At 42.6% G+C, this 14,289-nt stretch overlaps 1 protein-coding gene across 2 annotated transcripts in view; it reads left to right on the top strand.

Moving 5' to 3' along the window:
• The first annotated feature begins 2,217 nt into the window (after positions 1-2,217).
• The window catches only part of TBC1D20 (TBC1 domain family member 20), a 509,368-nt gene continuing 497,296 nt past the window's right edge, over positions 2,218-14,289 (top strand). Inside the window, exon 1 of one of the 2 annotated variants that reach the window (XM_069650950.1) lies at positions 2,218-2,367. In XM_069650950.1, the coding sequence (XP_069507051.1) occupies positions 2,310-2,367 (58 nt within the window). In that variant the 5' untranslated portion in view covers positions 2,218-2,309. The remainder of the gene's footprint in view (positions 2,368-14,289) is intronic. The other variant, XM_069650951.1, reaches the window with a different exon arrangement.

The raw sequence follows: 14,289 nt of genomic DNA on the forward strand, positions 1-14,289 counted from the left end.
ATAAGAGGAAATGTATTAAGGGAAGATGGTATGCTACCTCCAGTAATTGCATCTGATAACAGTGGTAAGGCATAATCCACACAAGAGATGGCATTGATAAAAATGATGGCACCCCCTAACACCATGCACAAGGGTAGGAATTGACACAGTAGGCCCAATATATAGTAAAAGTACCCCACATTTTTGTTTAGTGCCTATTGACCTTTTATCAAGAACGGTGGGGGTGAAAATAATGAAAAACACTTCTACGAATACCCTGAACATAATACTTACAGACAATGGGTTGCAGTATAAATCAACTGAAAAGAAAATGTTTCTAAAGGAGAATGGCATTGAACACTGATTAAGTTTGATATATCACCCAAAAAAAATGGATCAATAGAGAGATTTAACAAAATAATCAAGGATCACATCAAGTTGGCGTGGCTGAATAACCAAGACTGGCAAAAGGCAATGTTTGAAAGAGTGATGGCCTCATTCCACCACAAGTGTGCGTCCTTTCGAAATGTGCAAAGAGAGGAAACCTAATACCAGGACGTGCCCTTCCTGGGTGCAGAGAGCATCAGTAGCTCAATGGTATGTAGAAACTATAAGGAAGAGAATAGAGTTTAAATAAGATCGTTATGAAGTTAGGTATGACATAAAGAAAAGGTTTAAAGGAAGAATTTTAAGAGTTGGCGAAAAGGTAAAATTGCCTCTAGCTTTACATGAAGGGCCGATGAACTGGTCCAGACCATTGCGGTGGAATTATATCAGCATGCCATTCGGACAGCAGATGGTATAGTGTGGAATATGAACAGAGTGGCAAAGCTTCCCGACAGGGAGGCTGCAAAAAAGTTGATCACGAAGGCTGCAAAAGAGTTAATCACACAGAAAGAGGAGTGCAAGGACAACATATATTCACCTGAAACAAAGGAGGGAAAAATTGAGGCAGAGTTGATTCAGAAATCCACCAGGCAGATTAGAAGATCAAAGAGATTTGACAATTAGATTGTTGAAGGTTAAAGGGGAGATGTGTGGTATACATGACACAGTGTGGAATAAGAACGGGCAACGCAAAAGGGGATTCTAGAAGAGTCATGGTGGAAGTACGGTTGGAAAAAGGACGCAGTGGAAAAGGGCATAGAGGGTTTTTATTTGTTGAGAATTATACTGAAATTAAGTAATGGTCTCCAAGAGTGTCACTAGACCATTCAGTCCTGTTATTTTCCCTCTTGTATTTTTCACTTTCCACTTTGAAATGTTGGGAAGCTACAAGTCCCAGAATTCTGGAAACCTAAGAGCTCTGCATCTTCATAAGCACAGTTAGGTGCAGAGGCTATTTTTAAAAGTATTGCTGTGAGGGGGACCTGGGGCACAGTGAAACCTACATTTCGTTGGGCGAGGTGCTAACTTCAGAGATGGTGGGGGAGAGACACACTTATTTGTGTGGGGGCATCTAACTTCTTTACGCATTCTAATAAGACTATTCTAGTGCAGTTTCAATGTTACATGCAGTTAACTCTCAGTCTGAAATCACCACTTAAGGACTGCTGTGAGAATGAGAGGTCTCCTGCCCTCTCTCTACCCTTCCAATCACTCCCCTGGCATGCAAGTACTAACCCCACATCACTATTTCAATCACCTAAAATGTATGCATATGAATGTAGGTGAGAACAGTTAAATGCTTTAAGTTAGTAAATGCTAGGCCTTCGTTAACAGCGGGGTCCAGGTGCTGTTTACCATCTGTGTCCTGTTCTATCCGGCCACAGCTTTGTAGGTCAGCCAAAGCAAGTCAACATACTTAGCCCACAATTTCAGTGGGGGCGAGGGTGTGGTCTGAAACCCGGTAAGCACAATGGTGTTGCGCCAATGAGGGGGACTTGAGCGATAGCTACTAGCTAGTGACCTTCAAACTGTTAGGACGGGGACATGGCGGTAAATTCTCGTTTAATGTTTTTCAAGATGTCCACTTCAGGTTTTTCATTTACCAACTTCCTGGAGCTCATCAGACGCCGGATACGTTGCTATGGGGAAGCGCATTCTCTTTCCCATCCGGCCAAATTAAGACGTAACAATCCGATCTCGACCAATAAAATCTGGTCAAAACAAGGAAACTAGATGTTGTTGCCAGAAGGAGACTTGAAACGCAAAGCTCTGCCTTACGTGCCCAATAGGAGAAGTGTCCGCAAGGAGGGCGGGCGGGGCGCGCGCAGCTGTCCCTGTGTTGCTTATGTGCCCAAAACGACGTGTTGACGTCATGTGGCGATAACGGAAACATCCAGCCCTACCTCTGTGCACAGCCTCGAGATGTGTCGTCCCCCGGGAACATGAGGAAATCCCGGAGTGCCGGTTCCGCCCCCCAACTCACCGGCAACTGTAAACGAGGTGAATATAGAATCTTTAGGGGACCTCGGAATAGAGAAGCATCAGTTGTTCAAAGAGGAACTTAGGCATGGACAGACAGACAGACAGACAGGAACTAAATAGTCGTCAAGAATTATATTTGGTTGGGTAGAGAGGTCTGTATATTGTCGCCAGGGAGCGGCAGCGTAGGACTGTAGTCATAGTTGGGCAGTGGGCCGCGGTGTCAGTAGGGGGTGGGGGGTAATACTAAGTAGAAGAGCTATGAGTAATAGTGATGATGTGTCCTCTGCTTTATTATGCTGCAAGCCTTTTTAGAGTGGGACAGATGGCTAAGTATTGGGGGCCGGGGCCTTTGGTCTGCATGATGGTGGGGGCGGTTTATTGAGGATCGATCCGCTAAAAGACGAAGCGCTAATTGGGCTGAAATGATTCTATGCGGGTGGGGAGGAATTTCGATAAGTTGATTTGGAGAGAAGCTGTAGGGAGATAGGACATGTGTTTGAGGAATAGAGTATAATAAAATGGGGATGCAATCTACTGTACGTTTTTACGAACTACCTCTGGGTTGAAAAGTTTATACTAAATGTACTTTACAATTACTTGCAGCTCCATTGATACCCAGTGTGTGTTTAATGTATGTTGTACCTCTTCGATTTCTCCCCTGGTCTTTTAGGAGTAGATTATTTATGGCCTTCTGAAAGAGTACATCGTTTTGGACTTGTCTTAATTAAGGAGGGATTTTGTTTCAGAGTGCCGATCTTTCGGTAGTCAATGATCCCTTATTATAAAGTTTCTTTAGCAGGACCCTTTAATATTTAAGACAAGGGTCATAGAGATTCTGTAATTACGAAGGTGTTTGTTATGTTAAATAGTTTTTGTACTGGGCCAATCACGGTAGTCGTTGTACATCGCCGTAGGTGAGAGAATTGTAACTCCACCCAGGGTGGTGATAACCAGACCGCAGTCTAGGGGAAGGGTTTACAGAGATTCTAATTATCAGTGCCGTAAGTGCCCCTGGAAAATGAGCCGGGTTCGTCAAGCGGGCGTGATCTAACCACGGGTGGTTGCCTGCCGGCTCGTTAGGTCACGCCCCCTGAACGTCGGCTTGATAGGCTACACAGGCAGCCCTTTGTAGAGATCTTCCCATTGGGGAGAGGGTGCTATAGAGGTGAGGGTTCTGATCTTTGTATGTATTACTAACGGCTTACCTGGCAGGGGACAGCACCTCGCCTTTTCAGCCTTAATGGTGGCGATGCCCCTCGCCAGGCAACATTGTAATAATCGAGGTAAGGCAGGTATGATGTGGTACCAGATAGTTGTTATATTATAAATCTGTGATAAGGAAAGGCCCCATTAACAGCTGGGGCCAACAAGAATGTGAAAGTTGACTGTCATTTGTGACGTCATGGCTTCAGTGCGGGATAACTCACACAGGGAAGCACGGCGCGAGTCATCTTGCGCACCGAATATACTACATACGATCCCCTTATGGCTAGCCTAATAACATTAATATGTTCATAGATCATTCTATGGAGAGAAATATAAGTCACAAAAATGAGCTTAGGTGCATGATGTACTATAATAGGTAACTTGAACATGTTAACTAAACATGTCTTACATTGGTGCCAGTAAGAATAGCATATTGATGTGAAACATTTGAGCTAAAGATATATATTGGAAATGTAAGATGCAGAGATTGCGTGGCTCGCAACCAAGCAGGATGCGTAACCTGTGAGCTCGCCTGACGGAACTTAACAAGTGCATTAATTATGATAAGGTATGACATGGCATTTATAGCACGCCTATACACAAGTGTTTCAAGGCGCGACATGGCAAAGGAGGGGGAACAGAGGGAAGACGGAGACAATGATCTTACTAGGCCAGGTGACATTGAGATTGCACAAGTGCAGGGGAAGGTGGCGGGGGCAGTGCAGTACATGGGATTGACAGAAAAAATAAATAGAATACTAAAGCTTCTAAATTTAGATTATCTTCTCAACCAACCCAAACGAGGTAACTGTCCCACCTCTAAACCTCTAAAACTACTACACAATGGGAATTAGATTGGGATCTGCAAATTTCTCCAGATATTTGGGAACAATGTTTTTCCACGTCTGTTGCCGCTAACTTAACACAATCACACTATTTCATTCTACATAGAGCTTACCTAACACCACTCAGGATATCAAAAATGTCCAATACGATCCCAAATGTGTGCTGGTCTTGCCAATCCCCATCCACTGATTTCATCCGTACTATATTCAAGTGCAAATTTGTCTTCACCTTTTGGGAAAGAATTTGGAACTCTTTACAAGATATGTTTTAATTTCAAGACCCATTAACGTTCTCCAATTTAATGGTGTTTTTTTTTTAAATGTTATAGTTTAATTTTTTTAAACTTTTAATTCGTCTCCAGTTTTCCAAGGTATACTTTTAGCACATTACAGGTGTGCCAAGGCTTAGAATTTCTTGTAAAAATTGGCATATTGTGAAAATGAGTTTGTGATCTGACGTTAAGCATCTCCATCCATCTCTCTTCTGTCTCCATCGTCTGTTCTCCGATCTTGTAGTAGGTGCCGAATCTGGATCTTTGTTCAGAAAGTTTGTTACATTCCATTAGTAAGTGGAAGAGTGTTTCTGGTTGTTGAGTATCTGAGCAAAAACGGCAGAAATGTTCTATTGCAGGAATTTGTCTGGTTTTGGCTAGATAAAAGAGGGTTGGTATTATGTTCATTCGAATTTTCAAGTATATTGCTCGCGTTTCGGCATCGGGGAAGATGGTCAGGTAGGTTGGTAACTCGTTAATGGATCTGATGTCTGTCTTGTATTGTAGATTGAGGGTGTATTTTGTTTTCTCTTCCAGGGTTTTTATTCAATCGTTTTTCATTATTTTTGTTTTTGCGTGTTGTGGGCGTAGCGTGAGTATTTCGTGGGAAATTTCTTCTGTTTTCATAGATTGCTCAAGATTGTCTTTCCACTTGGCAAGTACTGTTATTCATTGCTTCATCATGGGTCTTCAATATTTGAATTGCCAGTGTTTTCTCGTCAATGAGGAGCTTGCAGTATAGGTCTAGTTGTTTCCATAAGATGATTGAGCTGATGGACTGTACTGCTACTTCGTGTCTGATCCTAGGCATGGGGAAAGAAGGTGGCAACTGCAGGATCTTACGCCAGAAGGAGGCTTCTAGTTTTGTCCAGTCATAGTCCATTGCATTTATCATGGCTTCTGTTCCATAGACTATTGTTGGAATCACCTTTTGTTTGTAGTATGTGGTTATGGGTTTGAATGAGCATTTGCCACATTTTTGCTGGATCACACAGCCTTGTCTAGCTAGAGATTGGATCCTTTGTTCTAGTTTCAGAGTCCACTCTTTTTTTGATTTAGATTGATTTATGTGGATTCCCAGATATTTGAATGTTGTTACTTCTTCAAGCTGATTGTGATTAAGATAGATTTTTAGTTGTTTCTCTTTGTTTTTGATCAATTTGGTCAATTGCATAATTTTTGTCTTCTTTGTGTTGATGGTAAGTTCGTTAAGGTTCATGTAGTTGCTTAGTTGGCTGAGACTGTTTTGCAGGCCTGAAGGTGTCTTGTTCAGGAGAATGTCATCTGCATATGTCATGATTTTGACCCGGTGTTGAATTGATCTTAGGCGGGTTGAGGGCATCAGGTTGTAGGTGAGTCTCGATATCTGCAGTGAAGAGATTGTAGAGTGTTGTTGCGAGGAGGCATCCTTGTTTAAGTCCATTTTCAGTTGATATTTTCGGAGTTGTGTGGCCTTCTCGCGTAAGTCTTATTGTTATAGAGGTGTTTGAATAAAGTTGTCTGATTGGCCCCCAAGATGTCGTTTGGGCATTTTCATTTTTCGAGTTTGTTCCAGAGTTTTTGCCGAGATATCCCAAATGGTGTTTTAGTGAATCCTTTTATGACTTCCTTTATTGCTTCAAACAGGAAAAGTTCACAAAAACTGACATACAATCTTTGGAATTCCATTTGTTCCTTCCATATAATTGAAAATAATTATGCTTTGTCTTGTAACAATCTAGCCAAATGGAATATCTTTATATCATACTTAATGTAAAAATACTAATCTTACTTCGAATTGTGCTGGTCCCCTACCCCACTTCTTTCCTTCTTTGTATCTAAGTTTGTCTTGTTCATCTCCCCTGTCATTTTATACCATCTTGCTAATATTTTCAATCTTTTAAGCGTTAGTTTGAAATATAATAATTGGTTTAACAATTTTATCAACAAAAAAAGAAATGTTCTGTATTGTAGTAACTAAGTTTTATGAATTCTTCTATGTAACCAACTCATTTATTCTTTAATTGTAATGTTAGAAATATTAATACAAATTATTTAACATTAAAAAAAGAAATGTAAGATGCAGATGTCTTACTCATTATGGCAGGATGAGTAACATCATTGATACCTTTGGTAATCATTAAATTTCACTGGTCTTTTCCTCATGCGGCATGTGATGTCCCTACCATTGTCCTGACCATTCCCACAAATGACATGTCTTTCACTACTTGTGGGTTGAAACCTGCTGGCAATAGCCTCATCGGGTATCATTCTCTGATCACCAGAGGTTAACCCATCAACAATTTCTTTTCCACGCTCATTCTCAACTTGTAAAGGAACCTCCTTGTACCATTCATTCCCCCACCTCATCGTACGTGATGTTACTCCTGTTACTATCCCATGCTTCAGGGTATTTCATGACCACCACTCGGCTCATGCTCCATCGTTTGCCATCACTGGTCACAACGTGTTTCTGACCAACCTTGGTAATTACAATAGGGTCAAAGTATTGAGAACATCCTCTTGGTACTCCTAAATGGCTTTTTTATCCTTGCTGTGTCACTGACTTTTAATCCTTGCTCCTTACTCGCCTCCCTTCCCCCTGGTTCTTTCGTGCTGATTCATTAACCAATCCGGAAAAATATCAGAACCCATATCTCTGCCTCTCATCATGCAAAATGGTGATATGACCGTTAATACATGTGGTGTGTCGTGATGCACCATCAACATGGCATGTATGCCTTTTTTCCATTCCAGCCCACTAGCCAGACAGTTGTAAACATGCTTTGATTATGCGATTAGTGTGTTCCACAAAGCCATGTGCTCTAGGATTGTACAAAGCTGTACGATGGTTTTCAATTCCATGAAGTACTAAGTATTGTTTCATTGCATTAGATACTAACTGAACGCCATTCAGATACTTTCACTTTGTGATAGCCTTCACTGGCAAACAACCTTCCCAGAAATTCAATTACAACTCCTGTTGATATGTTATCTACAAATTCAACTTCAAACCACCTGGAAGTGTAGTCAACTACGACTATTGCAAACCTATTCTCTTGCCCAAGTCTGCACATGGAACCCATGCAATCTATTGCAATCTTCTCCCAAGGCCTCTTCAGAATGTCCACATTGCCAGTCTCTACATTTTGTGTTTTCAAGGTTTTGTCACTTACCGAACATGGAATTCAATGTCCCACCTCAGCATCTACCGTAGAATCCATTCCTAGCCACCAAAACCTTGAACTCAGTTTTTTGGTTAGACCTATTCCCAAATTACCATTGTGTGCTCTCCTAGTAAGTTCACCCCATAATAATAAAGGGGGAATCTGCCTCTTCTACCCACGAGCTAGACCCCACTGCGAGCTGCTCAACTCATCTCTGAATTTGTAATGGGGACTATTGTTTTGCTTCACTTTTGCGCCAACTTTGCTCCATCCTCTCTCGTCTCTTGATCATCTTTCACCCCTTCTAACAACATTTGAGAAAAAACATCACAAACTGAATTCTTAATTTGTGCAATCCACTCATCCCCTACAACATCATGCGCCACCACCCCTTCCATGGGTGCTCTAGATAAAGAATCCACCACAGGATAGCGTTTCCCTGAAATATACTCCACAGTGAAATTGTAACTCTGTAATGCTGCTAGCCACCTAGCAATTTGGGAGTCGATAGACCTGATCCTTTTGTAGAGAACAGATGTGCCAAAGGCTTGTGGTTGCTTCTGAGTTTGTAAGGTATGCCCCAGATGTAAGTCCCAAAATATGCAGAAGCCCAATAACATGCAAGGCTTTCACGTTCAATGGTCGAGTATCTTGATTCTGTGTCAGATAGTTCTCGATGCAAAAGCCACCGATACTTCTCTGCCTCTCCTGACTTGGCTCAAGACTGCCTCCAACATCCACTTATATAATAGTTTCCACCAAAGGGTCAAATATATACAAAGGGGGGTGCATTAGCAATTCCTTCCTTAAGATCTCTGAAAGCTATTTCTTCCTCCCTACCCCACCCCAGCCAAATTCCTTCCTCTCCTTAAGCAAGGCTCTGAGCAGTTGGCTTTTCCTCACCAGATTCCCTACAAATTTGGAATAAAACTCAACCCTAAGAAGGATTTTAGCTCATCTTTGTTGGTAGGCGATTTCACCACCACAATGGCATCCACCATTTCTGGGCATGGAATCATGCCCTCTGTGGTGAGTCTATGCCCCAAATAATATACTTGATTTACTTTTAATTGGCACTTGCATATCTTGACTGTAAAACCAGCCTTTTCTAGTCTCCTTAATACTTCATGCACTCTGGCATCATGTTCACTTTCATTCTTTGCCGCCAATTAGTACGTCATCTTGAAAGCATTTTACTCCCGGTATGTCCCCCAACATATCCTCCATAATCTTTTGAAATACGGCGGATGCTAACCCGAAAGGCATCCTTTTAAATTGGTAAGCACCCATCGGGGTGATGAAAGCCGCTAAGGCCCAAGATGAAGTGTGTAGGTCAATCTGGTAATATGCTGATGAAAGATCCAGAGTAGTCTACCATTCCGCTTCCCCCATGGTTATTAGCATCTCAGTGATCTTGGGTAACGGGTGTCTATTTACCCAAATAGATTTATTGAGGTCCCTCAAATCCACACATAGTCTAATACGCCCATCCGGTCATTGGGTGACCACACTTGGTGACAACCATTCACTGCTTTCAATGGGTTATGCCTTGCTCGCATAGACCCTGAAGTTCCTCCCTGACTTTCTCTCTCACACCCAAGGGAAGGTTGCATACTTTGTGCACTGACGTGGCATGGGCAGATAATTCAATCTTATAGCAATACCCCTTAAGTTTACATATGCCCTGTCCAAATACCTTCTTGAACCTGATTCCCACCTCTTTGGCATATTTTTCTGCCCTATTTACTTCTACTGCTCTGACCTGCATCTGTTTTCCTGGTTGTAACTCCAGGCCCAATTTCCCTTGATGCCGCCAACCCAATAAACAATCACCTTTGGCAGCCGCGTACATTTTTGTTCTTGTGTTCTTGTCACCATAAGCAATGTCACCCCACACAAAACCTTTTGATATCAATTTTCCCCCACCATATGCTCTTGGCATGATGTCAGTATTGTGTAATATATGGCTCGTGTCCCCCTCGATTACCTTATATTTACCTTCCGAAATTATGGTATATGGAGATCCAGAATTGGCTAATGCTTTCACTAGACACCCCGCCACTATAATTTCCACTTCCGGAGGCACATACTCTTCTTTATGCCTCCCACAATATGTACAATTTTGTTTGCCCACTCACTTCTCCCTTCACCCACAAATTGTACATCTTTTTCCCATGGTTTTGTTGTTAAATTGAAACAACCTAGTGAAATGCCCCATCTTGCCACAACGTCTACATTTTACTCTCATTGCCCGGCATTCCTTGGGATTCATGGCGTTTTTCTCAAACCTGAACCTAGTTCATTGTCCCTTATCGTGTACATATGCATTATTCCTGCCACACAATTGGTCCACTCCCTCCATTATGACCTCTACCCATTTTGGTGTGTTTTATTTCACTAAACATACTTTAGATTCATTACTAGCCTACACATTTTTTTCCTCATTATCTACAATGGCATGTGTACTCTCCTTGTTATTCTTGGAATTCACCTCCTTTAAACACATGCTAGTTAATAACATGCCCTTGGCTATTGTCAATGCATCCAGTAAGGGAGGATGATTCTTTGTCTGCCACAACCTTTCTTGAATTTTAGGGTAAGCCGTATGCATCATGAGTTGATCTCTTATATACTCCTCTTCATTACCAGTAAATTCACATGATGCCAATAGTACTCTTAAATCAGATACAAATGAGTCCACTGCCTCCCCCACTCCCTGTCTCCTTGAGAAGAACTTATACCCCTGTAAGACTATATTGATCTGTTTGCCAAACTGTACTTGTAATTTTTTCATTGACAGTGAATACAACTCTTCCCCATCAGCTGCACCATCATCCTCAACATCAGGCAATTTCTCGATAATGCGTACTGCTTCTGCTCCCAGGCAACACATTAATGTTGAATACTTCCTCTCATCTGAGTCTCTTTCTCCACCAAATGCCACAAGATAACATGTAAACAAATCTCTCCAATCTTCCCAGGGTAGTAAAGGCTCCCCAGGAGTAGCCAAAAATGTGGGTGGTGGGTCTAGATTTTGCAAGTTGTTATGACTTAGAACTGAACAGATTCCCAGAAGTAACATGACCAGAATGTCCTGGCACTGTCACAGTTCTATGGATGAGTATAATCTCCAGGAATGAAAATGGTTCTCTATAGGTGCAAACTCTAGGTCCCACATATTATCAGACAGTGATACCCCCCACCACCCCTGTCACTTCCAGATAGTGCTTGGACAGTCAATATATTTCCAAGTATACCTGTGCCTTTCCTAATCCCAGCTATCTTCAGACATGAGTACCTTCCACTGTCACTTCCAGATGGTGTTGGGATATTCTCTCACTCCATGGAAAATAACTCAGGAAATGCCTTTGCAAGCAACCAGGGTCGGTTCCTCCAAAATTGATCCTTGGGTTTAAATATTCTGCGGACCATAGTGTAAATCACAATGAAGAAGATTTTCACCATGTGTTTCACACTGACCACTCCGACCTTCCTTAATGCTTCATAGGATGCCCAGGAATCCACAATAAAGCAAGGATAAAAAGAAATGTCTTCTTTTAATCCCCACCAGGGGAGCTGTGGGTATAGAAAATGATGGTTCCGGAATATGGAGTGTTCTCCTTCAACTGTCACCAGGGAAGCTGAACGTTGAACATGTGAAGCTTCACCTACACTAGGCATGAGGGACGTGCAGTGATGGGTTTCATTCAGCCCTCGCCTTCTTGTGACTCCAGCCGTATACCTCCTCCACCAGTCCTTCTCCCAGCTTCCCCCGCTTAAACCGATGAACAGCCTTTAAACCTTGGGCTGCCTCCTCTCATCCTCCGACGTACCGCTGCCGATGTTCCGCTTTGCTGTCCCACAAACAGCTGCTCCGAGTAGGGAGAGCGATGGCATGCAACACCAACTGCACAGCTTCAAACTCAGCTCACCTCCGCTACAGCGCAGTGTGCGCCTTATGGATGCTGTGGAGTGTGACTCTGTGGCTATGAGCCGCAGAAAGCAGATCCGGGATGGCCAACTGCTTTTTGGTGAATGCAATGTCATCCGGGGTCTTCCTCGATCCTCACCTCGTTGCCATTGTAATAATTGAGGTAATGCAGGAATGACGTGGTAATTGATAGTTGTTTATTATATCATAAGTCTGTGATAAGGAAAGACCCCAATAACAGCCGGGGCCAGAAAGAATGTGACAGTTGAACTGTCATTTGTCTGTGACATCACGGCTTCGGTGTGCGAGGATGACTCACGCAGGGAAGCACGGCGCGTGTCTTCTTGCGCACTGAAGATACTACGTTCATGCTTGGGGAGGGACAGCAGCACCATTAAAGCTGAATAGGTGAGTCTGTGGAAGCCGAGACCTTTTTTTTCCTAAAGTCTGAAGCTCCCACGGATGAGCCGGAGCTTCAGGCTTTAGAAAAGAGGCCTTGACTTTTCTTCGATAATGGTGGTGCAAGCCCATGGGCATCTCTTGATTGAAGGGATGTCTCGCAGGTGCTGGCGCCACCATTATGGATTAAAGGCAATTTCTTACTGAAGCCTGAATATCTCGCACATGAGCGAGAGCTTCAGGCTTTAGAAAAAAAGCCTTGCCCTCTAGTGGCCGGGGCTGCCAGGGGACATTAGTGAGAGACGATATTTCTGAGCCTGCTGTCAATGCTCCAGATAAGATTTTGAAGTGGGGTTATTTTACTCCCTATTTTTTAAAGTTGGGGGCAAAATTTGAAGTGAGGGTATTTTACTCCCTATTTTTTTAAAGTTGGGAGTAAAATGATTTTTTTGGGAGTAAAAACGTAAGTCTGTTTCCCAATGGGGGTATTTTTTTTTTTATAAGCGAATAAAAACGATTAAACAGGAAAACGGAAATGTTTCTGTAATAATAATTTTTTTGCACCTAGTTAATCATGTACATTAAAATATACATGTTTACTTATCGGGCAGTAATAATAGTAATGTCTTCCTCTTGTACTACATGCACTACTCGTCCAAACATATCCATGCAGCTGTTTGGGTGAAAGCAGGGGCACAAGGTTCTACATGTGTGTTCTTTGTTTTTTGTTGGGAGTATTTTTACTCCCTATTTTAATTTTATGGGAGTATTTGCCTATTTTTAGGGAGTAAAAGTGGCCGATATACCCCTTATCTGTAGGGCTGCCTGCCGGTGGTGCTCGGCCACAGCTAGCCCCTACCCACTTAAAGCCCTAGTAATTATGCAGTTGTTGTATGTAGTATTTATGCCAAGATCCTTTTCGAAATTCCCATTGCGTGTTGACCATTGCACAGTTCTGAAATGCATATTGCCCACTACACACTCTCCAATGGACACCGATCCCAGCTCCCTCTCCCAGCTCTCCTCTGACATTATTTGGGGACAACCCTCAACCCTTGATGCACCGCCCCTTTCTCCCTCTGGTCCCCAGTACACCCGCAACTCCACACTTAGTGCTCCTCTTGGAGCTGCCTTTGTGCAATCCAGAAAGCAAATCGGTATATGCATTGGTCACATGCAAAACGTTGATCATGCAATCTAGGAGGTGCAGCATTTTGTTGGTATAAAGCCCTCCTGCCTTTATGGAAGTTTTAGTTGCTGATGCGTTTACCCATAGCAAAGCAGGGCTTGTAGTAGGCAGTAGTCGCCTTAACCATCTTTGGACAATGTAACATAAGGTGTGATAAGCCAGACTTCCCTGCATCTTGTAACATGCTAGCGAGCTTCGAGGTTTTGCATTTTAAACTTTTCAGATTTTTCTCCACATCTTGAAGGATATGGACAGTGGCAAGTACTGTGTTGCTCTGCTAGAATCAAAAAGCATTCCCTAGTCTCAAAGATGTATGGTAAACGTAGTAGAAATCAACACCCATCAGGGGCGCAACAAAACCTACATTTTGGGGAGGGTTACCTGGGCATGGAGGGGCCATTTCAGAAACTGGGTGTGACAAACTTGGAGGCCCCGCCCACTCTGTTCTACCCCAAGGTTTATCTGGCGCGGGGCCCAAATATCAAACGGTAGCGACCCAGCATCATACACTCACACATACATTACATGCACACATGCATACATACATAATAAGCTAATATGCACCACCCTTAACACTGCTAGTTTCGGAAGAGGCTTCCCTCGTCTCTCTGCCTAACAAAAAGCAAGCGTGCACATCAGCCCCCTTCCCTCGGATGTGAAAGAACATAAAACCTTGACAAACTACCCACGCAACTAAAGGGTTAACTGAAATGTTATCAGGATTTCATTGATTTATACAGAAGAAACCCTAACAGACAATTAGAAAAGGTAATCCAATACAGTCTAATCTATAAATGCACCATCAATGTAAACGCCTTGGAAATCTACAGTAATTTAAATTACATTTCCATAGATTCTGTAACGGAGCACTTCAAACATTTTGGGGGAAATGACTTCAAACCAATCTAAATGTTATTTGACGCAATTAATCCCAGAAGAAAGTTTACTAATT

This window comes from Ambystoma mexicanum, chromosome 3p (assembly GCF_040938575.1).
Source record: "Ambystoma mexicanum isolate Mex_15411 chromosome 3p, UKY_AmexF1_1, whole genome shotgun sequence".
Lineage (NCBI taxonomy): Eukaryota > Metazoa > Chordata > Amphibia > Caudata > Ambystomatidae > Ambystoma > Ambystoma mexicanum.